The sequence below is a fragment of the Plecotus auritus genome, assembly GCF_963455305.1.
Source record: "Plecotus auritus genome assembly, chromosome: 10".
In the NCBI taxonomy this organism is placed as follows: Eukaryota; Metazoa; Chordata; class Mammalia; order Chiroptera; family Vespertilionidae; genus Plecotus; species Plecotus auritus.
In genome coordinates this window covers 6,424,472-6,452,143 of record NC_137785.1, presented here as the reverse complement: position 1 = coordinate 6,452,143, position 27,672 = coordinate 6,424,472, and the positions used below count along the sequence as shown (strand labels likewise).

At 42.9% G+C, this 27,672-nt stretch overlaps 1 protein-coding gene across 4 annotated transcripts; it reads left to right on the top strand.

Annotated features, from left to right (window-relative positions):
* The first annotated feature begins 7,152 nt into the window (after nt 1–7,152).
* On the top strand, nt 7,153–27,403 carry LOC308235430 (uncharacterized protein). Of its 4 annotated transcripts, XR_013959179.1 has the most exons (7): nt 7,153–7,329; nt 9,506–9,651; nt 13,013–13,139; nt 19,266–19,339; nt 23,321–23,408; nt 24,866–24,999; nt 26,773–27,403. XR_013959179.1 is itself a non-coding variant. In XM_080644220.1 (5 exons), exons 2-5 carry the CDS (start codon nt 9,637–9,639, stop codon nt 22,317–22,319), a joined length of 2,088 nt encoding a protein of 695 aa, XP_080500346.1. In that variant the 5' UTR covers nt 7,167–7,329; nt 9,556–9,636; the 3' UTR covers nt 22,320–23,163. The 4 variants fall into 4 exon arrangements, 3 of the variants coding, with proteins under 3 accessions (XP_080500346.1, XP_080500345.1, XP_080500347.1); XM_080644220.1 differs by lacking the exons at nt 23,321–23,408; nt 24,866–24,999; nt 26,773–27,403 and adding an exon at nt 20,448–23,163 and having other exon boundaries at nt 7,167–7,329; nt 9,556–9,651; XM_080644219.1 differs by lacking the exons at nt 23,321–23,408; nt 24,866–24,999; nt 26,773–27,403 and adding an exon at nt 20,448–23,163 and having other exon boundaries at nt 7,167–7,329.
* The last annotated feature ends 269 nt before the right edge of the window (nt 27,404–27,672 follow it).

Below are 27,672 nucleotides of genomic sequence, written 5' to 3'. Positions count from 1 at the left end.
TAAAAATATATATATATATATTTTAAAAAAATAATAACATTCTGCCCTAACCGGTTAGGGTCAGTGGATAGAGCGTCAGCCAGTGGACTGAAGGGTCTCATGTTCCATTCTGGTCAAGGTCATGTGACTTGGTTGCGGGCACACTTGGTGTGCAGGAGGCAGCTGATTGATGTTACTCTCTCATGGATGTTTCTGACTGTCTATCCCTCTTCCTTCCTCTCTGAAAAATCAATAAAATATATTTTTTAAAAAAGAAAAAAAATAACATTCATGATACATTTTAACAATATGTCACTTAAAACCCCACTTTTAACGTTAGTTCTATGTCTCAACTTCACATGTTATAGTTATTAATACTTTTGGTCTCAGAAACACCCTAATTCTATTCTGTAACTTCAAATGCATTCATAAAAGCAGGCAAAGGCTCTTCTGTCTGTGTTGTTTTCCCTATTAGGTTCCTGTGCATTTGTGCACATGAATACATCACTTCATATGAAGTCTCTTTGGTCCTGGTTTGTATAGAGCTGCCAGGGCATCCATCCAGATGGGACCCCTAAGCAATCCTTACTGACCAACCTGGCTGATAGTCCAGAGCCTACTTCCAGACTCTAGTCCACGTGTGAAGAGACACCCCTTCTCAAAGCGATCACCTCACCATAGCCTGTGGCCGAGTTCCGTGTTACTTCCTCATGCAGAGACTTGTGGTGAGGTTGTTAATTTCCTTACCTATAATGATAAAAGGGTAATATGCTCTATGACTAGACATCTTCCGGAGGTCATTCTGGATGACCTTCCTGTGGAAGCCGGGGCCAGAAGGAATCAGCCCAGGTCCCGGGTGCTTGCAGGTGGCTGGAGGAGGGAAGAAGCCCAGGTCCTGGGTGCCTGCAGATGGCTGGAGGAGGGAAGAAGCCCAGGTCCTTGGTGCTGGAGGGAAGCCAGTGCCAGCAGCCAGGGGAAGGAAGGCCTACTCTTGTATGAATTTTTGTGCATTGGGCCTCTAGTGTGAACGTAAAAGGAAACAGTAAAACTACCTTTCAGATTTTTGCTGGCATCAATTTAAACCCAAAATAATTTTAAACTTGAAGTAAGTTAATATTCATTATAATGTTTACTGTGCAAATTCTGGAAATGGTGCTGGTGGATTTTGCATAAACCAGATCACATCTGTATGTTCCACAGACACTTTTAAAAGCTTATTTCCAATGGAGGGCCTCCTGGTTTCCTCAGAAATAATATGAGTTTTGAAAAACTTAAAAGTATTTTGATCCTAATAATATTTGATTATTTTATTTTTATATATTTAAATTGAAAAAAAATTTTATTGATTGTAGAGAGGAAGGGAGAGGAAGAGATAGAAACATCAATGGTGAGAGGGAATCATGGATCCCCTGCCTCCTGCATAGCCCACACTGGGTATGGAGCCCCCAACCGGGGCATGTGCCCTGACTAGGAATGGAACCGGGACCTAATTCATAGTTCTATGCTGAACCACTGAACCATGCTGTCTGGGCAAATTTCATTATTTTGAATAATTAAATGCTTATGCTGATACAGATTCAATGTTTGGGAGATACATTGCTTTTGGACAAAAAAATTAAAATAAACCAAGATCCCAGCACTCAGCTTACTCCCATTCATGTCTACTCACTAGGCAGAGAATGTCCTGCTGTTGTTTATAGATGGAACCTTTTTCAATGAAACATACTTCATATTAGATGCACACTAACACTTATTGTGGGTATAAAGAGCAATGTAATTATTGGATATTGATCAATGGTTTTACTTCTTTTTAGGCTTATGTTACAGAGAATGTGACACCACACAGAATGTTTCAGAATTAATGATTCCTTTATTGTTTATTTTTGACCCCTGGATGTGCCCCAAACAGGGCTCGAACCCGCAATCCTGGCACATTGGGATGAGGTTCCAACCAGCAAAGTTACTCCTTGGCCAGGACAATATTAATGAATCTTTTTGTTGTGAATCTTCACCTGAGGCTATTTTTCCATTGAATTTTAGAGAGAGTTAAAGGAAGTGGGACAGACAGAGAAACTTCTTTGTGAGAGAGAGACGTCGATTGGTGCCTCCTGCACGGGTCAGGGATGCACCCTGCAAGGTAGGTAGGCCAGAATGAATGGATCTTGACCTAAAAATATATCCCAGTGTGTTCTCAGTGTATACTGTATATTTGGCAGGTTTGTTATCCATACATGACAGATCACTCAGAAATAGAAAATAAGAAATGGGGGATTTGGGAGTGATGGGGCGACCAAATAGGTTATAATCTTATATAATAAAAGCCTAATAAGCGCCGAAACTGGTTTGGCTCAGTGAAAGAGCGTCAGCCTGCGGACTGAAGGGTCGCAGGTTCGATTCCGGTCAAGGGCATGTAACTTGGTTGCGGGCACATCCCCAGTGGGAGGTGTTCAAGAGGCAGCTGATCGATGTTTCTGACTATCTGTCACTCTTCCTTCCTCTCTGTAAAAAATCAATAAAATATATATATTAAAAAAAAAAAAAAGCCTAATAAGGTAAGTGTCTGACCATTCATTTGACCATCTGGTCACTATGACCTGCACTGACTACCAGGGGACAGACACTCCTATTCGTAGTTTAGTTTGGTGCAGGGGTCTGGCCTATGGAAACTGGGCAAGACAGGCCAGACACCCCATGGAACTTTCCCATGGTACCTCCCTGACTCCAATTGTGCACCAGTGGGGTCCTACGGCCTAGCCTGCATCCTCTCACAATTGGGGATCCTTGGGGAGATGCAGGAGAGCCAGTTTTGGCCCGATCCCCACAGGCCAAGTGGAGGAGGGATCCCACCAGTGCACCAATCCGTGCACCAGGACTCTAGTAATATAAGGACTAAACTTTTTACCCGGCCTGTGTTGCTTAGTGGATGAGCATTGACCCATGAACCAGGAGGTCGGGTTAGATTCCTGGTCAGAGCCCATGCCTGGGTTTCCCCTTCAATCCCAAATAAGGGGCATGCAGGAGTCAGTGGAACATTGATTCTCTCTCATCATTGATGATTCTCTCTTCCCTACCTCTTTGAAATCAATAAAATATTTTTTAAAAAGTAAATGTAGTTGCTCTTTTTAAAAAATCCTTATCCAAGGATATTTCCATTGATCTCAGAGAGAGTGGGAGGGATAGTGGGGAGAGAGAGAAACATTGATATGAGAGAGACACATCAATTGGTGCCTCCCTCAGGCACACAGGGCAGGCTGGAGGTCACACCTTCCACCCAGGTACCAGACCTGAGTGGGGATCAAATCTGTGACCCTGTGGGAGGGAGGACACTCTAATCCACTGAGCCACACCTGCTGAGCTGTAGATTCTCTTTGAAGGGACTTAGAGTAAATTTGGAGTTACATTATATGAGATATGACTGACATAAACATATCATGACGTAAAGAAGTTTATCGCAAAGGTATTTCTAACCCTGTCCCGTTTGCCTCATTCGCATGCAGTGCCCTCCACCAAAAGGTTGCAGGTTTGATTCCTGGTCCTGCAAATGCCCGGACTGGAGGTGTGATTCCGGAGTTCCTCAGGGCACTTTTGGGAGGCAACCAATGATGTTTGTCTTGCACGTGGATGTTTCCATCTCTGCCTTCCTCTCTAAATTTAGTTGGTTTTTTTGGTGTTTGTTTTTTTTTATTATTGTTTGAAGTATTACAAATAGTAGTACATATGTCTCCTTTTTTTTCCCCATTGACCTCCCTCCCCCGCTTCCCCTACCCCTCAGTGCATGCCTTTACCGCCCCCCCCCCACCCAGTTTCTTGTATCCATTGGTTATGCTTATATGCATGCGTACAAGTCCTTCGGCTGATCTCTTACAGCCCCCCCCCCAACCTCCCCTGCCTTCCCGCTTTAGTTTGACAGTCTGTTCAATGCTTCTTTGCCTCTGTATCTATTTTTTCCCCATTTCTTTCCTTTAAAAAATCTTGCCTACGCAGACTAGAAATAAACATAAATAACAAAAATGTTTGAGTCCCAATTTCAATGTCCAACAGTTCTGAGTCCCCGTTTCAGTGTCAAACAGTTCCTTATGTATACATGTCAGCAATGATATCTGGATGGTGGGCACATGGTGGCAATGCAGGTCCAACCCTCTCTGGTTTGGTCCTAGGCAACCTGCTGCAATGCACATCTGCTGAGTGCTAGTGTGGCAAGGCGTTGTCAGCGTCTTCCATCTCTGGACTGTTTCTCCTCTTGTCTTCATGGTTGGAGCAGACCTGTCAATTCCTCTCCGTTGCAGGAATTCACATGGTCTTGGAGTTGTTTTCTTTATCGGGGGATCCCTGCCTTTCCCGGCTGCAAACTGTCTCACCAGCTGCACCTCCTTCGCCAATGTGGGCTGGATTCCACTCATTTCAGCTGCTCCCTCTATTTGCTCTGGGACAAGGCTCAGGACACCTCTGTCTATTCCGCCGCCATTTTGTCTCTCCTAAATTTAGTTGGTTTTTTTTTTTTTTAAAACAACAACATTAAAAATATCTTCAAAGCAAGGCATTTCCCAGTTCCGTGGGGCCCCAGACAGCTGTTCTGCAAGATGGAGGCACCTGCGTGTATGAGCCTAAGTGAAAGCAGCAGAGAAGGGCTCAGTCACCCGGAATTATGTGCAGGGATGAGTTTTGGTTGATTTAAGCCACTAAACATTGGGGTGTTTTATTCCACAACAAAGACTAGTTGTAAGAGCAAAGAGTTCCTGAGATTGAGGTGCTCAGTAATAAAATCCTAATGCATGTAACATGGCCTTGGGACTGACTAGTGGAAAGAAGCTGGAAGGAGACTGTTAGTGGATGCTGCAAGCGAAGGAAATAGGATGGAAGTCTGGAAGCACGAGAAATCATGTTTTTGTTTTTTCTGTTTCTGGAAATCATGTTTTGATCTAGGGAAAAAACTTTTCCCAATAGCACATGAAACAGAAGAACCACTTGGCCAACCCATAAGAAATACTGAAGTATCATTGCATTAAGAGAATCTGTTTTGGGTGGTTTTATAAGCAGATAATGAGCTTGAAGCGCTCTTAAGGACTAAATTGTGTCCCCTCACATGGATATATTGAAGCCCTAATCCCCAATATGTATTTTCAGATGGGAGGTTTAGGGAGGTCATTAAGGTTATATGAGATCACAGGAGTGGGGTCCTATTCTGATAGCAGTGGAGTCCTTATTAAAGGAGGAGATAGAATAACCTGCCTGTACATATTCTTTTTTTTTTTAAATATATATTTCATTGATTTTTTTACAGAGAGGAAGGGAGAGGGACAGAGAGTCAGAAACATCAATGAGAGAGGAACATCGATCAGCTGCCTCCTGCACACCTCCCACTGGGGAGGTGCCCGCAACCAAGGTACATGCCCTTGACCCGAATTGAACCCGGGACCCTTCAGTCTGCAGGCCGACGCTCTATCCACTGACCCAAACCTGTTTCGGCACTCTCTATTATCATTGATGTTTCTATCTCTCTCTCTCTTCCTCTCCCTTCTTCTCTGAAATTAATAAAAATCTATTTTTTTAAAAAAGGAATGTCTTTCAGTTTATTTGTATCTGCTTTCTTCAGAATTGTTGCCATTTTTAGTGTGTAAGTTTGTCACCATCTTTGTAGAACGGATTATCTTTATGTGTTTATCTGTTATATATGGTGTGTTTTCTGGCTTCGGGTGGCTATACTAAGGGGTGATATTTTATTGGCCTGAAGCCGTGGTCGGCAAACTGCGGCTCGCGAGCCACATGCGGCTCTTTGGCCCCTTGAGTGTGGCTCTTCCACTAAATACCACGGCCTGGGCGAGTCTATTTTGAAGAAGTGGCGTTAGAAGTTTAAGTTTAAAAATGTTGCCTCTCAAAATAAATTTCAATCGTTATACTGTTGATATTTGGCCCTGTTGACTAATGAGTTTGCCGACCACTGGCCTAAAGCAATTTAATACTTAATATAGTTTAAATATAATCCTCTGTTCTGACTTACTCTAAATTACAGATTTCTAAACAAGTCATATCTTTAAAGTAAATAAACAGTTATAAAACGGGAATGAATACCTATATTCATGAAAATACTGAAAAAATCATCCAAATAAAAAATGGTGATAAACTAAGTAAACTGATAACAGTTATTCTTATAACTCTGTTTTAATATTATTGATTTTAAAATTGTATTGTTTCCCAGATATAAGGAAAACTAACAGGAAATATTTTACATTAATATTAATATCCAATTAACTAGGTGATATGGACTAGGACTACTGAAGTCAAAATATTCATTTGAAAATCCGTTCCCAGAACTCAAAGACTTCAAAGACCACAACTTACAACCAGGAAATTTTTATCCCTTGAAAAATATATAAATTAAAATCTGTTTCCCACATGATGGATGGACCTTATCTCAACAGGTGCCTAACCATGAATGTATATCTGGGTCTGTCTCTGACACCCCCATCCACCTGCTTCCCTAACTCAAGCTGCCTCTCCATTCAGATGGGGGGACAGGGAGGGGCTGAGAGAGCAGGCTGCCCTTCCCCTCCCCCCTCCTCACTGAGGGTTTAAGGATTCCAGGCAAATTGGAGGCAGAAAGTTTCTGGTTTCAATCCCAATCTGCCCGCCTTTGGAATTCTCTGTCACTTCACTGTGAGAATGTGTTACCGGCCTGTGAGGATCCTGGGAAAGACACCTCCTGGGACATCTGCAGCTGAAGGGCAGGCCAGCCAGTAGCTCTAAGCACAGCCTCTGGGATCTGGAAACTTCTGTGTGAATTCCAGATTCCTCCTCCCCTCTTTATGCTTTGCCACAGCTGCCATTGACTCGCTAGCACCATAATAAAAGAGCAGCCCCTCTACCTAGGGAGCTCTGTGCCATCAAAGGGCACCTGGCCCTTTCCTCCTTTAAAGAAGTAAAATAAACGCCCTCTCTCTGCTCCTGTCTCTTCTCTCCCTTGTGAATCCTTTCGCAGCCGCGTCACCAGCCAAACCCCCAACAATGACGTGGGAACTCCACCAGGAAGGGCTGTCCCTGTGGGAGGAGGTGAGGGAACCAGGGCTGCCCCCTTACTCCTGCCCCGCCCTCCCTCCCTCTGTCCCTGCAGCTCGGCCCCGCCCCCACCGCGGAGTCGCTCAGCTCAGGCCCCGCCCATCCCGCAGGGAGGAGCATGCGCAGTTCCTTGCAGACCCGGAAGCGGCTGTGGAGGGGAAGGTGGCGGTTCCCCCTGAGGAGGTGTTTGTGCTTTAAAGCTGCTGCTCTCCGTCCTCCTCCCAGCAGGGAAGGCTGAGGGGCGCTGCAGGCGCTGAAGTCCTTGTTGAGGTCCCCGCCCCGGAGCCCCTCACGGCGGTGAGTCCGCGTCCCGGGCGGCTGCGCAGTGGAGGCGCCGCGTTCCTTTGGGCGGAAACTGAGGCCCTGGCCCGCGGTCTGTCCGCCTTTGGCTGTGGGCCACCGCCTGCCGCGCGGTTTTCCTGCTGAAAACCATTCCCGGGGCCGCCGGTCCTCCCCGCGGGGCTGAGAGTCTGGGTCAGTGGGTTCCCGCCCTTTGCGCCCCTCCCCCCGCCCGGCGCTTTCAGCCCAAAGAGCCCGTCCCCGGCTTGGGGGTCTGCACCCCGCCTTCCTAGGCCCACCCCCATTAATAAGGGGTCTAAATGCCAGGGGAGCACAGTTTCCATGGGGTGGGGCTCAGGGGGAAGAACGCGGTGTCCCCAGAAGAGGTGACCTGCCCGCAGGGAGGGGCTTTGTGGGAGCGGTGACTGCGGGGGGCGGGGAACCGGGCTGGGGGGGTCAGGAGAGGGAGTGAGAGAGACAGACACGTGGGAGGGAGAAAGGGCAGTGAGGGGTCCACAGAGAGGGGCCCATAGGGGGTGTGGGAGGACTGGACGGTGACGGTAGGAGTGAGGGGGTAACTCGGGAAAGGAGCCTGAGGAGGAAGGAAGTGGGGAAATAGGGAGGAGGGGGAGCCCAGAGAGAGGAAGGGGAGCTGAGAGGGAGAGGGTCCTGGTGAGCGAAGTGGGGGCCACACAGGAGGAGGCAGGTCAGACAGAGACACTGTTCCAGAGGAGAAGAGTTGGGGGAGCGAGTGCAGGGACAGAAAGGGGGGCTCAGGGATGAGGGGGCAGAGGGGGAGCAGCACGGAGTCAGCCAGCTGTGGGGAGCAGGACAGACTGTAACAGGCAGCAGAGGGGCCACGGGCGTGGGGAGGGAAAGACGCAGACGTGTGTAGAGATGGGAGCAATCAGAGACCAGGAGAAAGAGCACCTGAAGGGACATGGGTTTCAGGAGGTTCATGGTCCAGGTGTAGGGACAGACAGAGAGAAAAGGGGGGAAAGAGCAGGGAGGGGAGAGGGGGACACAGGAAAGGACCGCAGTGGAGAGAAAGGGAACAGGGAGACAGAGACAGATCCATAGACAGAAATACATAGCAGTGGGAGGAGGGGAACCCTGCTCTGGATGAGAGGTGAGCTGATGGGGTGTGGGTGGTATAGTTGTTATGTATTGGCTTGAGGTTTTCTGTGTGTGTGTGTGTGTGTGTGTGTGTGTGTGTGTGTATGTATGTATACTTAAAGATATTACTATTGATATTGGGGAAGCAAGGAGAGGGAGAGAGAGATAGAAACATCAATGAGGGGGGACAGTCATTGATCAGCTTCTTCCTGCCCCTCCCTCTCTGGGGATCAAACCTACAACCTGGCCATATGCCCTGACTAGGAATCTCACCATGACCTCCTGGTTCATAGGTCCAAGCTCAACCACTGAGTCTTGCCGCCTAGGTGTGCCTATATATTTAACAGCTGAATTGTCTTGGTTATACAGATTGAATGAGAATTATAAATCTCCCGTTTATAAGGCTTGGGGATTTTATAATTTGCTTCCAGTTGCAACCCTTATTCACTCAGAGGGGAGAGAATTGTTTGTTGGTCATGGGTCCCTTGTCATTTTCTGGGATGGTAAGGAGGAAGTCACCTGTGCCTGTCACCATCTGATGCTTTTTCAAGGAATATTAGAAGCCTTACCTTTGTTGCTGTGTTGGTGTGTTTGTGTCTGTGTTACTTCCATGGATTTACTTTTTCTATGTCTGACACTTAATTTATTATTTAAAAACATCCTGAGGTAAATCCTCTGGGTCTTCTCAGATCTCCTGAGGAGCTTTAAGAAATGCCCTCAGGGGCACTTTCCCCCCTTGGAGGTGGACAGCTGCTCTGGGTGGGGCATCATTAGTTACTGAGGGGCTCCGGGTGATGGGAAGGTGAGGACAGGGATTAGCTGGAGGGTTGCAGGATGCCTTTGTTAGAATGTGGAGCAAGCTTTGTTCAGGGGAGGTAAGGGGGTGCTCAGTTTGGTTTGGGAGGTCAGGACACCAGCTCACATTCTCATTTCTGTAGGAGTTTGTGGGTGTCTTTGGGAGGAGAGACACATAAAAACGAAATAAAACCCCTCCCAGTGTGGTCTCCATGTAGGAGCTCATTGTTCCTGACTCTCCTGTGACCAAGGACAGGAGGGCTAGCCTTTTTCCCATTTCTAGGTCCTTCTGACTGTGAGTGTGAGGTTAACTGATTAACAGTCTGTGCTAAGTTCTTTGAAGGCATATTCTGTGACTCCTCAACATACTGTCACCTGAGGAAACATCCCAGACCCCATCAGGACCAGAACCACATGGCTGCTTCTCAGGTAAAAGATGTGTCCTGGGTCAGAGGCTATGATTGCTTTTCCTCTAACATCTGGTGATTTATTTCTCTATTTCTTATGTTCTTGACTCTGTAGCTTATTTTTTTTTCCTTATTTCATTACTTGATTCATCATAGCCAATGTCAGCAGTTTCTATATTTCTCTCTTTTTTTGTGTGTTTTTCTTATTTTTTGTCCCTCTTTTTTAAAATATATTTTTATTGATTTCAGAATGGAAAGGAGAGGGAGAGAGAGATAGAAACATCAATTATGTTAGAGAATTATCGATCATCTGCCTCCTGCACCTCCCCCAGCACTGGGTATGGAGTCTGAAACCTGGAGGGAGCACTGACCAGGAATCTATGCCTGCCCTCCTGGTTCATAGGTCAGCCCTCTACCTCTAGCCGTACTGGCCAGACTATTATTCCCTCCTTTGTTTTTTTAAAAATATATTTTATTGATTTTTTTAACAGAGAAGGAGGAAGAGGGATAGACAGTTAGAAACATCGATGGGAGAGAAACATCGATCAGCTGCCTCCTGCACACCCCCTACTGGGGATGTGCCCGCAATCAAGGTACATGCCCTTGACCGGAATTGAACCCGGGACCCTTCAGTCCGCAGGCAGATGCTCTATCCACTGAGCCAAACCGGTTAGGGCTTATTCCCTCCTTTGTACCAGAGCTTTGTCTGCATTCATTTTGTCACCCTCCCCAGATCAGGAAGCATTCCTACCTTTAAATAGTGACTTCTAACTATTCAAAATATCCCTTTTGTGACAGATCAAACTTGGAAGGCAGCCATGTCTGACATTCCTACTGGGATGGGGTCAGAGGCTCGGGTATCAGTGAAGAAGGCAAATGTGGGTTTTAGGTTCAAGTGGCTGCAGCATCAGCTCTAGATCAGGGGTAAGAAGATGCACTTCTTACTGCTCAGAATAGCTCAGAATGTTCTGAAAAGAAGGGTAAGTAGAAGAGACTTGCTCATTAGATTAGTACGAATGACTTGGTAGGTAAATGTACTATTAGCTTACAGAACATGAGAGGTACAGGTGGATTGACACTTGCAAAAATTAATGCTTATTTGTGATCATTTCCACAAATTTATTTATTTATTAATGTATTTTCGGCAGTAATGTCACAGCTGTGGTGACTGACCTTCCGTGTGCCTCAGTCACCTGATGCCCATTGTCTCAGTCCACCTGATGTTCACGTGGCAGAGATGCTCCCCTCACTGTAGAGTTCATAGTCTCCCTTTCTCAGGAACAAGGGTGTAGTAGCGATTTAATGAAAGCTGTGCAAAGACCATCACTTCACATCTGGAAGTGTCCTTCTTCTTAGTTTGGGTTTCCTTTGGAAAATAAAGGACTGACTTTTCTTTCCTACAGACCATTGGCTTTTGCCTGGGAGCTTTAACTAATCAGGCCTTGATTCTTTACATTTTCCTTATATTCTGTACTCCCATCATAGACATATCCTACATTATCATTTTTTGTATTTTCTAGAAAGTTTTCAAGAATGATATTAATGTATGTTCAGTTTCATTAAATTTCTACAACATAGCTCTCCACTAATGACCCATTAAAATTTGAAACAAATGTACTAGTAAGAAAAATTAGTTCCCCCAGGCTGGTGTGGATCAGTGGTGGAAGGTTTGATTCCTGGTCCAGGGCAAGTACCTCCTGGGTACCTGCGGTAGGCAGCCAATCCATGTTTCTCTGTCTGTCTTTCACACCGATCTCTCTCTCTCCTTTTTTTTTTTTTTAATATATTTTATTGATTTTTTACAGAGAGGAAGGAAGAGTGATAGAGAGTTAGAAACATCGATGAGAGAGAAACATCGATCAGCTGCCTCTTGCACTCCCCCTACTGGGGATGTGCCTGCAACCAAGGTACATGCCCTTGACCGGAATCGAACCTGGGACCCTTGAGTCCGCAGGCTGACGCTCTATCCACTGAGCCAAACCGGTTTTGGCACTCTCTCTCCTTTTCATTCCACTATCAAAAAGTCAGTGGAAAAAGTCTCCCCACTTGAGGATTTACAACCACACAAAGGAAACAATAGGTCTACCTTTTTCATATCCTCATGTTTCTCTCCTTATTGTGTTTATAAAACACAAAGGGGATCATACACAAATAGATTCATGAGATTTACGCAATCACTAAACCATATTGATTTCATAGTTGTAAAATGTGTCTCTGTGCCTAAACTGTTAACATTATTTCAGCTATTTTTTCTTTGTTATTTTTTTTTCCAAGTATATTATTATAGATTTCAGAGAGGAAGAGAGAAGTAGAGAGAGATAAAAGCATAAATGATGAGAGAGAATCATTGACCGGCTGCCTTGTGCACACCTCACACTGGCGATTGAGCCTGCAATCTGGTCCCGTGTCCAGACCGGGGATCGAGCCAGTGACCTCTTGGTGCCTGGGCTAGCAGGCAACACTGAGCTACACCTTTTGGACCAGGCAGAGTAATCCTGTTCTAAGATTACTCATAGTAAATTTCCAACTAGGATTGTGGTTCCTGTGTGTCCTATTCCATGAGAACTGGATTCCATTAACAAACCCTTTTAGTTGAAAGTTCAGTATGAATTTTTTTCTGTGTTTACACTTTCTCTGTACTCAGAATATGGAACATTGATCGGAAACATTGACATCACAAGTAAAAAGTGAGCTTGTTACACATGTGGAAACACAAGCCACATCTCAGAACTCAGATCAGTATCTGTATTTTTGTAGAAATTTATTTCCTGCCAAAACCGGTTTGGCTCAGTGGATAGAGCATCAGCCTGCGGACTGAAAGGTCCCGGGTTCGATTCCGGTCAAGGGCATGTAACTTGGTTGCGGTCACATCCCCAGTGGGAGGTGTGCAGGAGGCAGCTGGTCGATGTTTCTCTCTCATCGATGTTTCTGACTATCTATCACTCTTCCTTCCTCTCTGTAAAAAATCAATAAAATATATTTAAAAAAAAAAAAAAGAAATTTATTTCCTTGTGGTCTGCTTTACACTTGAGAAGAAGTCCGTATACTTCCAACCAGCATGACATTTCCCGCTGAGAAGTATATACCATTGACCCTGAATGATGCAAATATAGCCCACAGACATCCATATGCCTGTGTCCACGCTTTAATTTTAAAGTTTATTTTCCTGTAAAGTAATCTCTGTACTGTGGATTTGTGGACATGTGTCATCCTCATGTGTCAGTGTTAGAAAACACATCAGAGAATCTTATTGGGGCAAAGTGATCTTACTGTATAATTCAGGATACTCGCTAGGTCAAAACCTCCTCCTAACACTGATTTCATGTTGGGTGACATTATGAACTATGCCGGTGACCTCTTGGTAAATGTGTCTTTTCTTTTAGGGACTGTTGACATTCAGGGATGTGGTCATAGACTTCTCTCAGGAGGAGTGGGAATGCCTGGACCCAGCTCAGCGGAACTTGTACCTGGATGTGATGTTGGAGAACTACAGCAACCTGGCCTCCGTGGGTGAGGATGACTTCCTTCCCAAGTTCCTACTCCATCTCCAGGGTTTTTTTGCTTTATTATTTTAACATCTCTAGGGGGCTTCTGCTTTCTGTGTTAGATTCTTGCTCTTAAGAACAAATTGGGTCCTAGCTGGTTGGGCTCAGTGGCTCGAGTGCTGGCTTGCAGAGTGAAAGGTCCCAGGTTCGATTCCCGTCAAGGGCCAATGTCCATGTTGCTGGTTCCCTCCCCAGTAGGGTGTGTGCAGTAGGCAACCAATCAATGATTCTCTCTCATCATTGATGTTTCTATCTCTCTCTCCCTTTCTTTTCTGAAAGCAGTAAAAAAATATATTTTTAAAAAGTGGAACAAATTGGGGTTCCTTGGGTTAGAAAAGAAAAGCTTTGTGATTTATATGAATTAGGAAATCAGTGTTTGCACACTTTACATGTTGTCTACAGTAATTAAGATACTATCAGAAAATAATATTTTACAAAATTATTTTCTAGAATATTCTAACATTCTACCATGTCTTCTGGCCAGAGGACAACCTGGATTGGAAATGGGAAAGCCTCTATCAAAATTCACACCCCATTTTCTTTTATTTTTGTATTTTTTAAGATTTTATTGAATTCAGGGAAGAAGGGAGAATTAGAGAGAGAGAGAAACTTCAGCTGGGCATTAGTTTATTTTTTTTGTATGTGCCCTCACCAGAGATCAAACCTACAACTTTGTTATATCAGTATGATCCTCTAAGCAATGGGGCTACCTCTGCAGGCGATTGGATTCTTTCACTTAGTTCTATATATCTAGGCTTCTATCATGTCTTTTCATGGCTTGATGTGTAAATTCTTTTTTTAAAAAAATATATTTTATTGGTATTTTATAGAGAGGGATAGAGTTTGAAACATCAGTGAGAGAGAAATATAAATCAGCTGCCTCCTGCACAGCCCCTACTGGGGATGTGCCTGCAACCAAGGTCCATGCCCTTGACCAGAATCGAACCTGGGACCCTTGAGTCTGCAGGCTGACACTCTATCCACTGAGCCAAACCGGTTAGGGCTATTATTTCTTTATAGTAGTGAAGAAGACTTCATTGTATGTACTTCAGTTTATTTATCCATTCACTTTTGTGTCTTTTTTAGTATATTTTACTGATATTTTACAGAGAGTAAGGGAGAGGGATAGAGAGTTTGAAACATCGATGGGAGAGAAACATTGATCAGCTGCCTCCTGCACACCTCCTACTGGGGATGTGCCCGCAACCAAGTACATGCCCTTGACTGGAATCGAACCTGGGACCCTTCAGTCCGCAGGCCAACACTCTATCCACTGAGCCAAACCAGTTAGGGCTATCCGTTCACTTGTTGACAGACATTTTCTTTTCTTTTTTTTTTTTTTTTAAATATATTTTATTGATATTTTACAGAGAGGAAGGGAGAGGGATAGAGAGCTAGAAACATCGATGAGAGAGAAACATCGATCAGCTGCCTCCTGCACACCTCCTACTGGGGATGTGCCCGCAACCAAGGTACATGCCATTGACCAGAATCGAACCTGGGACCCTTCAGTCTGCAGGCTGACCCTCTATCCACTGAGCCAAACCGGTTAGGGCCCTATTGTATATTCTTGCCTTCTATCTTATAGAGTAGTTAACCAAATAGCTTTGGACATTTTTAAAGTTGTGTTCCTTCTTTTTTCATGTTGATTTTTAAAAGGTCATTATATATTCTGGATATTAACTTATTATCAGACAATATGCTTTGCAGAAATGTTTTCTCATTTCACAACTTGTGTTTTGAACGCACTGACAATTTGCTTTAATGTGAAGTTATATTTATATGGGGTGTAATGCCTTTTGACTATTTTGTTTACCTTTCATCTTAGTGCTATAATAAAAAATCAAATGTCATAGAAACTTTTCAGCCCTGACTGGTTTGGCTCAGTGGATGGAGCGTCAGCCTGCAGACTGAGAGGTCCCAGGTTCGATTCCGGTCAAGGGTATGTACCTTGGTTGCAGGCATATCCCCAGTGGGAGGTGTGCAGGAGGCAGCTGGTCAATGTTTCTCTCTCATCGATGTTTCCAACTCTTTATCCCTCTCCCTTCCTCTCTGTAAAAAATCAATAAAAAATATATTTTAAAAAAAAAAGAAACTTTTCAATGTGCCCTAGCCGGATTGGCTCAGTGGACAGAGGGTGAACCTGTGGACTGAATGGTCCCATGTTCGATTCCGATCAAGGGCAAATGACCAGGTTGCAGGCTCGATCTCCAGTAGGGGCCATGCAGGAGACAGCAAATCAATGAATCTCTCTTAATGTTTCGGTCTCTCTCTCGCTCTCCCTTCCTCTCTGGAAGCAATAAAAATGTATTTAAAAGAAAAACAAAAAGTTTTTCATAACTTTTTTATTTTTTTTAATATATTTTATTGATTTTTTACAGAGAGGAAGGAAGAGGGATAGAGAGTTAGAAACATCGATGAAAGAGAAACATCGATCAGCTGCCTCCTGCACACCTCCTACTGGGGATGTGCCCGCAACCAATTACGTGCCCTTGACCGGAATCGAACCTGGGACCTTTCAGTCCACAGGCTGACGCTCTATCCACTGAGCCAAAACGGTTTTGGCATCATAACTTTTAATAGATGGAGTTATTAGCCTTATGTTTCAATCTTTTATCCATTTTGGTTTAATATTTGTATATGGTGTTTAATAACAGTCCAACTCATTCCTTTACACATAGACATCGGAGTATCTCAACACTGTTCGTATATGTGAGACTATCTTTTATTACTTTCGTGGTATAGGCACCCTCGTAGGAGATTATTTTACCTCATGCGGGAGAAGTTGTAAGCAGCCTCTTTAGTCTACAGTGCTTCTTTTTTGTAGTTGTTGTTAATCCTCACATGAGGACATTTTTTCCATTGCTTTCAGAGAGAGTGGAAGGGTGGGAGCAAGGAATGGGGAGAGAGAGGGAAACATCGATGTGAGAGAGACACATCGACTGGCCCCCTTCTATTCCCAGGTGGGGTGGGAATTTGCAACTGAGCTATGTGCCCTTTAAGGGGAATTCAACCCGCCACCCTTAAGTGCACAGGATGATGCTCTAACCCTGAGCCACACTGGCCAGCACCTACCGTGCTCCTTTATTTACCTCTGTCTTAATGTGAAGATTATACTTTTGGATAACACCAGTTTTGAAATATTTTTTTAAATCACGAAGTATGATGCCTTTAAGCTTGTACTGTCTCTCCCATGGTGGTTTTGGTTCCTGATGTCCCGTGTCATGTCATATCACATTTAGGATGACGTTTGCTAATTTTGTGAAAAGTGTCATTGGGAAGTGGATAGTGACGGCTTTGAATGTTTGTGTCAACCTTGGGTACTCGTGACAGCTTATACTGTTAGCATTGCAATTTAAGGTCCTTGCATGTGTAGTTCATTTGTTGAGTTATTATTTAATGTCAGCCAGCACTACGTTATACTTTTATTTTTATTGATTTTAGAGGAAGAGAGCAACAGAGGGGGCGTGGGGAGGTACATTCATTTCCCCACTTAGTGATGCATTCATTGGTGACTTTTTAATGTGCCCTGAGCAAAGATTAACGCTGTAATGTTTTGGTATCAGGACCACACTCTAAATGACTGAGCTACTGGGACAAGGCGAGCATGTCCTTTTCTTATCTGTGGTGTAGGCACCCTTGGTGAAGATTTTTATTTATTTTTTTTAAAAATATATTTTATTGATATTTTACAGAGAGGAAGGGAGAGGGATAGAGAGCTAGAAAATCGATGAGAGAGAAACATCGATCAGCTGCCTCCTGCACACCTCCCACTGGGGATGTGCCCGCAACCAAGGTACATGCCCTTGACCGGAATCGAACCCGGGTCCCTTCAGTCCGCAGGCCGACGCTCTATCCACTGAGCCAAACCGGTTTCGGCCTTGGTGAAGATTTTTAGACCCCATCCAGGAGAATTTCTATATAGGCCTTTTATTCTACCTTGCTTTATTATTACCCTTTGCCTTAATGTCTGTATTACCGGTGTGGTTTTTTTTGTTTGTTTATTATTTTTAAATTTTTTATCGATCTCAGAGAGGAAGGAATAGGGAAAAATAATAAGAAACATCAATGATGAGAAAGAGTCATTGGTAGGCTGCCTCCTACACATGCCCTACTGGGGATCAAACTGGCAACCCTGGCATGTGCCCTTGATCGTAATTGAACCCGGGACCCTTCAGTTCACAGGCTGGTGTTCTGTCCACTCAGCAAAACTGGCTAGGGCTGCATTACTGGCTAGGGCTGTTTTTTGATATGAAGTATGTTTTAAAATCAGGAAGCCTGAAGGCTTTAATTTCATACATTCTTTTCATGATTGACTTGGTTACATGGAGTCCTGTGATACATTAATTTTAGAAAGAGCTTTTCTATTTCCACCAAAAGTGTCACTAGGACTTTGATAGGGATTGCTTTGAATGTTTAGGTCACTTTGGCTACTAATGACAGCTGATACTGGTAGCATTTCACAGTAGGATCGTGGAATGTGTTTTCCAACTTATTGATTCCGTCTTTAGTTATAGCCAGCAGTGTGTGTGTGTGCGTGCGTGTGCGTGTGTGTGCGTGTTTGTGTTTTCTTTTGCTACTTCTCACCTGAAGATATTTTTCCCATTGAGTTTTAGAGAGTGGAAAACAGGGAGGGGAGATTGAAAGAGAGAGAGAAATATCGATGTGAGAGACACGTTGTTTGTTTGTCTTCCTCACATGTCCCAAATGGGGTTTAGATCGAACCTGCAACCATTTGCTGGGTGGCCCCAGGCTCTAACCATTGAGACACACTGCAGGGGGCAGCCATCAATATTTTCTGCTTCACAGCAAAGAAGTCATGTACCTTCTTAGGAAGTAAACTGTTACTATTTCATTTTCAATTATGCGGTTATTCATGTAAATACATAATTTATTTTTTATAATTTATTTGTTACCTTACAGGAGCCCAGCTAACTTCGTTGGGTGGTTTTACATAGCATGTTTTGAGAAATTAATTATATATCTATATCTATATTTGTAGAAATGTGGACTTCGTGATTTGCAATACAGAATTCTGTCACCTATTAGGAGAGATCGTTTTATTTATTTTCTTTTTTATTTATGACCATGGGAACTACTTAAAATCTTAAGGTTATAAGAATGTATGTTAAACTCATAGTGTCAACTGCATATAAAAACTTTGCAGATTGTCATTTTTACCCATATACCCACATAAGTTGATATCACATTATCTTTTTTTTAAAAAAAATATATTTCATTGATTTTTTACAGAGAGGAAGGGAGAGGGATAGAGAGTTAGAAACATTGATGAGAGAGAAATATCGATCAGCTTCCTCCTGCACACCCCCTACCGGGGATGTGCCGGCAACCAAGGTACATGACCTTGACCGGAATCGAACCCGGGACCCTTGAGTTCTCAGGCCGACGCTCTATCCACTGAGCCAAACCAGTTAGAGCTCATTATCTTTTTTTTTAATATCACATTATCTTTAATGTGTGCCAGCAGAGATTTAAGATTTTATTCCTTTTATATATTTTTAATTTTTTAAAGTACATTTATTTCAGAGAAGGAGATGGGGAGAGAGATAGAAACATCCAGGATGAGAGAGAATCATTGATTGGCTCCCCCACAATGGGGAGTGAGCCCGCAACACAGGCATGTGCCCTGTCCGGGAATCAAACTGTGACCTCCTGGGTCATAGATAGGCTCTTAACCACTGAGCCACACCACTCAGATGATTCCTTTTACTTTCTAAAGTTCCACAAGAGAAACCAAAGGGATCGTGTTTCTTTAATAGAACACCACCAAGAGAAGATGCACAAATGCACTTTCCTCATCTCTCTCTCTCCAGAGAAGAAACTGGGAATTGGGAGTGTTTTCATAATATTGCCATTGTGTGCCAGGGGGTTGGAGCAGGTATCATTGGCAAATGTAAGCAACTCTTTCTCCCCCTTCGATGTGAATTTTCCTCATTGTACTTATCTTGAGCTCTCGTTGAATTCTACACTGGCTCGTGGAGTACTCCAAAATGTCATTTGGTCAATTGTTGCTGGTGAGTTCAAAGTGCACTCACGTCATTGTCAAACCTGAAAATTTGTTTTCTTTCAGCTATGCCACCTAAAGATAACCAGGTCTTTATGCCAAAGTCCGGAATACAAGATCTATTCTCTGAAATGATACTGGTAAGATATAAAAGGTGTCACGTTGATAATGTACACTTAATGAAAGTCTCAGTATTTGAGGAAGAGTATGATGAGAAGGGAGGATATTAATATAAACGGAACTCATCAGGGACAGTTATCATAATAAATTTCTTTATACCTAAAGAGGTCAAGTGTATTATGCATTTGGGAAACCTCCCAGTTTAAAGTCAGGTACATTGGCAGATCAGTGTGTTTGTGCACATGAAGTTTGAAAACAAGTTTTTATTGTTATGCATTCTTGGAAAGGGAACCTGGAAAAACTAGGAATTCATTAAATAGTCATTTGAATTGAATAAAATGTAGGTTGGGATTAAACTTAGTCAATCATTTCTAAAATATATAGATTTATAATGTACCTATAAAATTAAAATGTGCTCAATTTGGCAATCTTTTATGATTTTTTTATTAAAAATATATTTTAATTGATTTCAGACAGTAAGGGAAAGGAAGAGGGAGAGGAAAACATCAGTGATGAGACTCATTCATTGGCTGCCTTCTGCATGCCTCCCACTGGGAACTGATCCCACAGCCAGGCCATGTGCCCTTACTGGGAATCAAACCGTGATCTTCTTGTTCTATGTCAAATCTCAACCACTGAGCCATGCTGGCAGGACAATTTGATAATGTTTTATTTATTTTTATTATTATTTTTAAAAAATATGCTTTTATTGATTTCAGAGAGGAAGGGGCAGAGAGAGAGAGAGAGAAACATCAATAATGAGAGAGAATCATTGATTGGGTGCCTCCTGCACAACCCCTACTGGGAATCGAGCCCACAACCCTAGCTTGTACCCTAGACTGGAATCGAACCCAGGACTCTTCGGTCCACGAGCTGACACTTTATCCACTGAGCTAAACCAGCTAGGGAAATTTCGTAATCTTTTAAACAAGGATTAATTCATTCTTCCTCTGACAATTAATGTTTTATATTTATTTTTTGTCCTTAATTTTAATAAATTAGGAAAGCTTTTTTTATACCACCATCTTGGTTTAATGAGTATCACAAAAGGTTATTATGGAACAAATGTACATGTTTAATGAAATTATAACTGTCACTAAATGTCTTTCTATCTCTCATTATCACCAGAGTACACATAATGGAGAGAGCAGTTATCAATGCATTGAACATTGGAAAAACTTTAAGCAAGAGTCACATCTTAATCAAGGGACAAGTGAGCTTGCAGAGGACCATTATAAAAGTGGAAAAGTCATTGACCAAATATCCAATCACAACATACATCAGGTTATTCCTATTGTGGAGAAGACACACAAAGGAAGTAAATGTGTCCAGTCTTTTCAGCAGTCTTCAAATTGCAATGAACAAGAGACTATGCATACTGGGGAGGAGGCTTACAAATGGAATCCGTGTGGGAGGATCTTCAGTCACATATTCAATCGAAATAGACAGAAAAAAATTAGTAATAGAGAAAAACCTTATACATGTATAGATTCTGGTAAAACATCTATTTGGCCTTCAGGTTGCACTGTAAATCAGAGAATTCATCCTGGAGAGAAGCCTTACAAATGTAGAGCATGTGGAAAAGCCTTTAAATGCCAATCATCTCTTATTGTACATAAGGGAAGAATTCATACTATTGCGAAATTTTACAAACTTGGAGAATATGGAAAAGCCTTTAGTCAGTCCTCAAGACACACTCAACATCATAGAAATCATACGGGAGAAAAGTATTATAAATGTTCAGAATGTGACAAAGCCTTTAGCCGGCCCTCAACCCTTAGTATTCATCAGACAATTCATACTGGAGAGAAGCCTTATAAATGTAGAGAATGTGGCAAATCCTTTAGACATTCCTCATACCTTACTATGCATCAGATCATTCATACTGGAGAGAAGCCTTATAAATGTAGAGAATGTGGCAAAGCCTTTACCCGGCGCTCAACCCTTAGTATTCATCTGAGAATTCACACTGGAGAGAAACCTTATGAATGTAATGAATGTGGCAAAGCTTTTAGACAGTTCTCACACTTTACTTATCATCAGAGAGTTCACACACGAGAGAAGCCTTATAAATGTAGAGATTGCGGCAAAGCCTGTCGCAACTCCTCAGACCTTACTAAGCATCAGAGAGTTCATACTGGAGAGAAGCCTTATAAATGTAGAGAATGTGGCAAAGTCTTTAGCTGGCCCTCAAACCTTACTATCCATCAAAGAGTTCATACTGGACAGAAGCCTTATAAATGTATAGAATGTGGCAAAGCCTTTATCGATTCCTCCAACCTTCAAAATCATCAGAGTATTCATACTGGAGAAAAGCCTTATAAATGTAGAGAATGTGGCAAAGCGTTCAGTAATTCTGCAAAACTTAATCGACATCACAGAGTTCACACTGGAGAGAAGCCTTATAAGTGTAGAGAATGTAGCAAAGTCTTTAGCCAGTCCTTCTCCCTTAATCGTCATCAGAGAGTTCATAGTGGAGAGAAGCCTTATAAATGTAGAGAATGTGGCAAAGCTTTTAGATGTTCGTACTCCCTTTATATACATCAGAGAGTTCATACTGGAGAGAAGCCTTATAAATGTAGAGAATGTGGCAAAGCCTTCAGTGAGTCCTCAAAACTTAATCGCCATCATAAAATTCATACTGGAGATAAGGCTTATAAATGTAGAGAATGTGGCAAAGCCTTTATCCGGTCCTCACACCTTACTTATCATCAGAGAATTCATAATGGAGAGAAGCCTTATAAATGTAGAGAATGTGGCAAAACCTTCAATGAGTCCGAAAGACTTAATATACATCAGAGAGTTCATACTGGAGAGAAGCCTTATAAATGTAGAGAATGTGGCAAAGCCTTTAGAAGTTCCTCGTCCCATAATCTACATCAGAGAGTCCATACTGGAGAGAAGCCTTATAAATGTAGAGAATGTGGCAAAATCTTTAGATGGTCCTCACAACTTACTAAGCATAAGAAAGTTCATCCTGGAGAGAAGCCACATGAATGAAGAGAATGTGGCACATCCATTGGCAGCTTTTCAAACCTTACAGCACAGCAGAGAGGTCATACTGGAGAGGAGCCTTATAAATATAAAAATGTAACAGTCTTTAATCAGTGTTCCTGCCTTATTGTACAGCAGAGTTCATACTTAAGAGAAGTATTACAGATAGGAGGAGCCTCATAAGTCCTTGACCAGCAGTGAGAACTTGCTGAACACAGAATTCTGTCCGCGAACAAGCCTTGTGAATGTGAAAAATGTAGTGAAGCCTTTAAAAGCCATTCATGTATTACTGTACATGAGAGACTTCATACTGAGGGAGAAACCTTTCAAATGTAGATCATGTGCAAGATCCTGTACTTATAGCTCAAAATTTACTGGATATCACAGACTTTTATAGTGGAGGAAAGCCTTATACTGTAGAAAATGTGAGAAAGCGCTGGCTGGCTTGCCTCAGTGGTTTAGCTTGGATATATGAACCAGGAGGCCAGGGTGCAATTCCTGGTCAGGGTACGGGCACCAGTTGGGGACTCAATTCCAGCTGTGGGTTATGCAGGAGCCAGCCAATCAGTTATTCTCTCTCATCATTGATGTTTCTATAGCCCCCTCTCTTTTCCTCTCTGTGCTATAACAATGGCATCCAAATGTCTTCCTCCCCCACATCACCCCTTCAAGCCCCTCTAGCTTCCGTTCAGTAGTTTGGAATTTTACTAATGCTGTAACTGACATCAGAATTTGGCATATATATAACTTTCATGAAGTAGGAAGCCCACTATTCTATTTTTATGCCGGATTCTAAATTTTGAATATTATTAATTTTTTCAATATAATAAATTGGATTCTGTGTACTTTATAACTGGAATTATTTTTCTTGTCCTGATTTCCATTGATATCCTTAAGAAGTTCTCAGTGTTCTCATTAACTTTTTTCTTGGGGTAGAATTAACTGGCGTAAAACCGATTTTATTCTCAATTACCTGAATGTAGCTGAATGTTGGTCATTCTTTCTAGAGGAACCCCAGAGACCATGGCAGATTTGCAGTTGAAAAATATTATTATTTTGCATCAAAAGTTTTGTATATTGACAGCATGATCACAGGTATGTTTATAGGCGTTCGTTGTTCTTTCAGTGTTTTCCAAGCTATCACTAAGTTCCAGGGACAGCAGGTAAGCAGAGGTTGAAATGAAAGCCCCATATTCCTTCCTTCTCCAGCGTACTGTTGTAAATTTGTACAAGGTGGTAAATATCAGATACTTTGCAGGGGCCAACCCAAAGGATCGCACAGTGATGCAGGAAACTAGATATTGGATACTATTCTACTTCCTGACATCCCCATGGAGCATTCATACGTGTAAGAATCTCCTGATAATTTGTCTTTAGGTCTCATTATCTGGACCAGGGGCTTTATGGTTTTGTTCTGTCCCGGACAAACTATTGGAACCGGATCATTCATAGGAATTCGATATCAGCTAGACCAGGGGTGGGCAAACGTTTTGACTCGAGGGCCACAATGGGTTCTTAAACTGGACCGGAGGGCCGGAACAAAAGCATGGATGGAGTGTTTGTGTGAACTAATATAAATTCAGAGTAAAGGAGCGGAGGGGAGAGCAAGAGAACCCTCCGCTCTTTTGGCTCCGCGGGCCGGATCCGGCCCGTGGGCCGTAGTTTGCCCACAGCTAAGCTAGACATTAGTTCCATTTTTTGGTACTATATTGGGGAATATGGAGGAGGTATATTGATATAAAATATACATAAGATTTTTTTTTACACTGTCATTAGGAAAATAGATTAAGCATGCATTGTCCCTTGGGTTAGAGGGTATACTTGTCTTCATTTTGTCCAGAATTTTGTCCTTCTGCTGTGAGGTTAAAAGCTCTTAAGTCAGAGATTTCAACATGGTTTATCTCATGGCACATATGAACGAACTACTGAAATTCAGTGGTCAACCGACATATATATTTTGCCAATTTGCCAAAACAAATGTATGATTTTGATTCATGCACACCACACAGCTGTTAACTGTGTTGCCTGTTATCATATATATTATTAGACATTTTATGGATAATGTAGTCTGTGCTACTATCTAGTAAGATAGTCAGAAGTTGCTTGTTCTAAAAATTCTTGCAGCACACCACTTTGCCTATGTGACACTACAGTTGAAAATCTCTGGTATAAACATATCCAATCCATCTTGTCTAATGTGTCATTTAAGACCACTTTTTCCTTACTGACTTCTGTCTGGAAGAGATATCCATTGGTGTCAATGGGAAGCTGAAGTCCCTTACTATGAATGTATTAATTTAAAAATGTCAAAAGCTACCTACCTCTCAATAATCACTTAAAATATAAATGGATTAAATGCCTCAACCAGAAGACACAGGGTAGCTGAATGGATAGGGAAATAAAACCCATACATATGCTGTCTAAATGAGACACAGCATGAAGGTAAAGGGTTGGGAAAGTTATTTCATCTCTACCTTTGGATCAGAAAGCCTTTTCTACAGAGAATTTTACTGTTGTGAGAGCTCTAATCGTGGACTGTGTACATTTAATAGGTTTGAGAATAACTGTGCTCAGAGTTAGCTGGCCCATATGGAAGCCCTGACTCTTAAGTCAGCATGTGAACAGTTTTTCAGTACCAGAAACCTGTGGTGCAAGGACCTGAGAGCAGGCCTGCTGGGAATCTCAGGTAAAGATGCCTCTCTTTTATGTGAACCATTTAAGTGATGCCTTTACATTCCGTTTCTAAAATTTGGAAATCCTGTAAAGGAAAAAACTGTGCCCTTGGAGGGGAAATAGTGTGCACCTTTGCTAAGGCATATAAGGGAAATGAATGCAACACGATTATAGTAATCAGGCACACTGTAGTTCGTTATTAATAAATAGAGGCTGGGCCGTAACCGGTTTGGCTCAGTGGATAGAGCGTCGGCCTGCGGACTGAAGGGTCCCAGGTTCGATTCCGGTCAAGGGCATGTACATTGGTTGCGGGCACATCCCCAGTGGGAGGTGTGCAGGAGGCAGCTAATCGATGTTTCTCTCCCATCGATGTTTCTAACTCTCTATCCTTCTCCCTTCCTCTCTGTAAAAAATCAATAAAAATATATTTAAAATAAATAAATAAATAAATAAATAAATAAATAGAGGCTGGGTGCACGAATTCATGCATGGGTGGGGTCCCTTAACCTGGCTAGCCTATCTTGTGTCCAGCTGGTTGGAGGAAGGACCGCAGGAATTTGGCCTGCTGGCAGGGGGAGAGGGAGAGGTTAATTGTGCTAGAGGCTCAGTGCTTGAAATGTGTGCACTCGGGGGAGGGGGGTCCCTCAGCCTGTCCTGTGCCCTCTCACAGCCTTGGACCCCTCGCTCCTTACTGCCTGCCAGCTCGTTGCTCCTTATGGCCTGACTCCCTGTGGAGGTGGGAGAGTCTCCCACCACTGCTACTGCGCTTGCCAGCCATGAGCCCGGCTTCTGGAAGAGCGGCGCTCCCCCTGTGGGAGCACACTGACCACCAGGGGGCAGCTCCTACACTGAGCATCTGCCCCTGGTGGTCATCGCTCGTCATAATGACCGCTTGTTCTGCTGTTAGTTCAATTTGCATATTAGGCTTTTATTAAATAGTCTAGGTTAAACATAATCCTCTCACTTTAAATTAAAGGTTTCTAAACAGCTCATATCTTTAAAGTAAATAAAGATTTATAAAACTCGGATGAATACCTTTTTCCTGAAAAATAAAAAATATGGTGATGGGATTAAGTAAAATGATCATATTTATTATTCTTATAACTGTTTTCAATTTTTTTATTTTAAAATTGTTTGTTTCCCTAATGTAAGGGAAACAGGAAACATTCTATATTAATAACAATCTCCCATTAACTAGGCGATAGGGACTCCTACAGTCAAAATATTCATTTCAAAATGCATTCCCAGAACACAAAGACTTCAAAGACCACAACTAACAAATAGAAATTTTTTTTAAAATATATTTTATCAGAGAGGAAGGGAGAGGGATAGAGAGCTAGAAACATCGATGAGAGAGAAACATCGATCAGCTGCCTCCTGCACACTCCCACTGGGGATGTGCCTGCAACCAAGGTACATGCCCTTGACCGGAATCGAACCCGGGACCCTTCAGTCCGCAGGCCGACGCTCTATCCACTGAGCCAAACCGGTTTCGGCAACAAATAGAAATTTTTTATCCCTTGAAAAATACATAAATTAATATCATTCCCACTGTGTTTGATGGGATCTTATCTCGGTTGCCTAACCATGAATGGATATCTGGTTCTGTCTCTGACACCCCATCCATCTGCTTCCCTAACTCAAGCTGCCTCTCCATTCAGGTAGGAGACAGGGAGGGGCTGAGAGAGCAGGCTGCCCTTCCCCTCCCCACTCCTCACTGAGGTTTTAACACATTCAGCACCATGTCAGTCATCAGTGACTGACACTGTGCTTTCCATCCCGACAGGTCACACTGGTGCTGCCAGCATATCGGTGAAATTGGATATCGCCAGCTAAATGGAAAGGAAAACAAAACAGGCTTGGTGCTTAATGGGTTAAGGACTGCAGGCAAATCACAGGCAGAAAGTTTATGGTTTGAAACTTAATCTTTCACCTTTTGAATTCTCTGTCACTTCACTGTAAGAATGTGTTGCGGGCTTTTGAAGATCCTGGGAAAGATACCTCCTTGGGACATCTGCAGCTGAAGGGCAGGCCAGCCAGTAGCTCTAAGCACAGCCTCTGGGATCTGGAAACTTCTGTGTGAATTCCAGATTCCTCCTCCCCTCTTTATGCTTTGCCACAGCTGCCATTTACTCGCTAACAACCTAGTAAAAGAACAGGCCCCTCTGTCTTGGGTGCCTTGGTTGATCAAAAGGCAACTGGTCCTGCCAAAACCGGTTTGGCTCGGTGGATAGAGCGTCGGCCTGCGGACTGAAGGGTCCCAGGTTCGATTCCGGTCAAGGGCATGTACATTGGTTGCGGGCACATCCCCAGTGGGAGGTGTGCAGGAGGCAGCTGATCGATGTTTCTCTCTCACCGATGTTTCTAGCTCTCTATCCCTCTTCCTTCCTCTCTGTAAAATATCAATAAAATATATTTAAAAAAAAAAAAGGCAACTGGTCCTTTCCTCCCTGTGATGTCCCACGTCCAAATGGTTCAGGGTTTGGGCTGTGGAGAAGGGCCGTGCACATGACAGAGATGAGACAAATAATAATTTGGAAATTGGGGACCCAGACAGTAGCCCAACTCTAGTGGGAGGACTCCGCTTGTGCTCAGGCCTTGCCATCCTTTTATTCAGTTTGGGATACACCTATAGCCTTTAGGCAAGCAATTCCAGTAACAGACAGACAATCTTATCAGGAAGAAT

Excerpts from the sequence above, each read along its gene's own strand:
- LOC308235430 (XM_080644220.1), top strand. Across the intron at positions 13,140-19,265 it reads CAGCAACCTGGCCTCCGTGG|CTATGCCACCTAAAGATAAC; the intron begins GTGAGGATGACT and ends GTTTTCTTTCAG. Across the intron at positions 19,340-20,447 it reads TATTCTCTGAAATGATACTG|AGTACACATAATGGAGAGAG; the intron begins GTAAGATATAAA and ends CATTATCACCAG.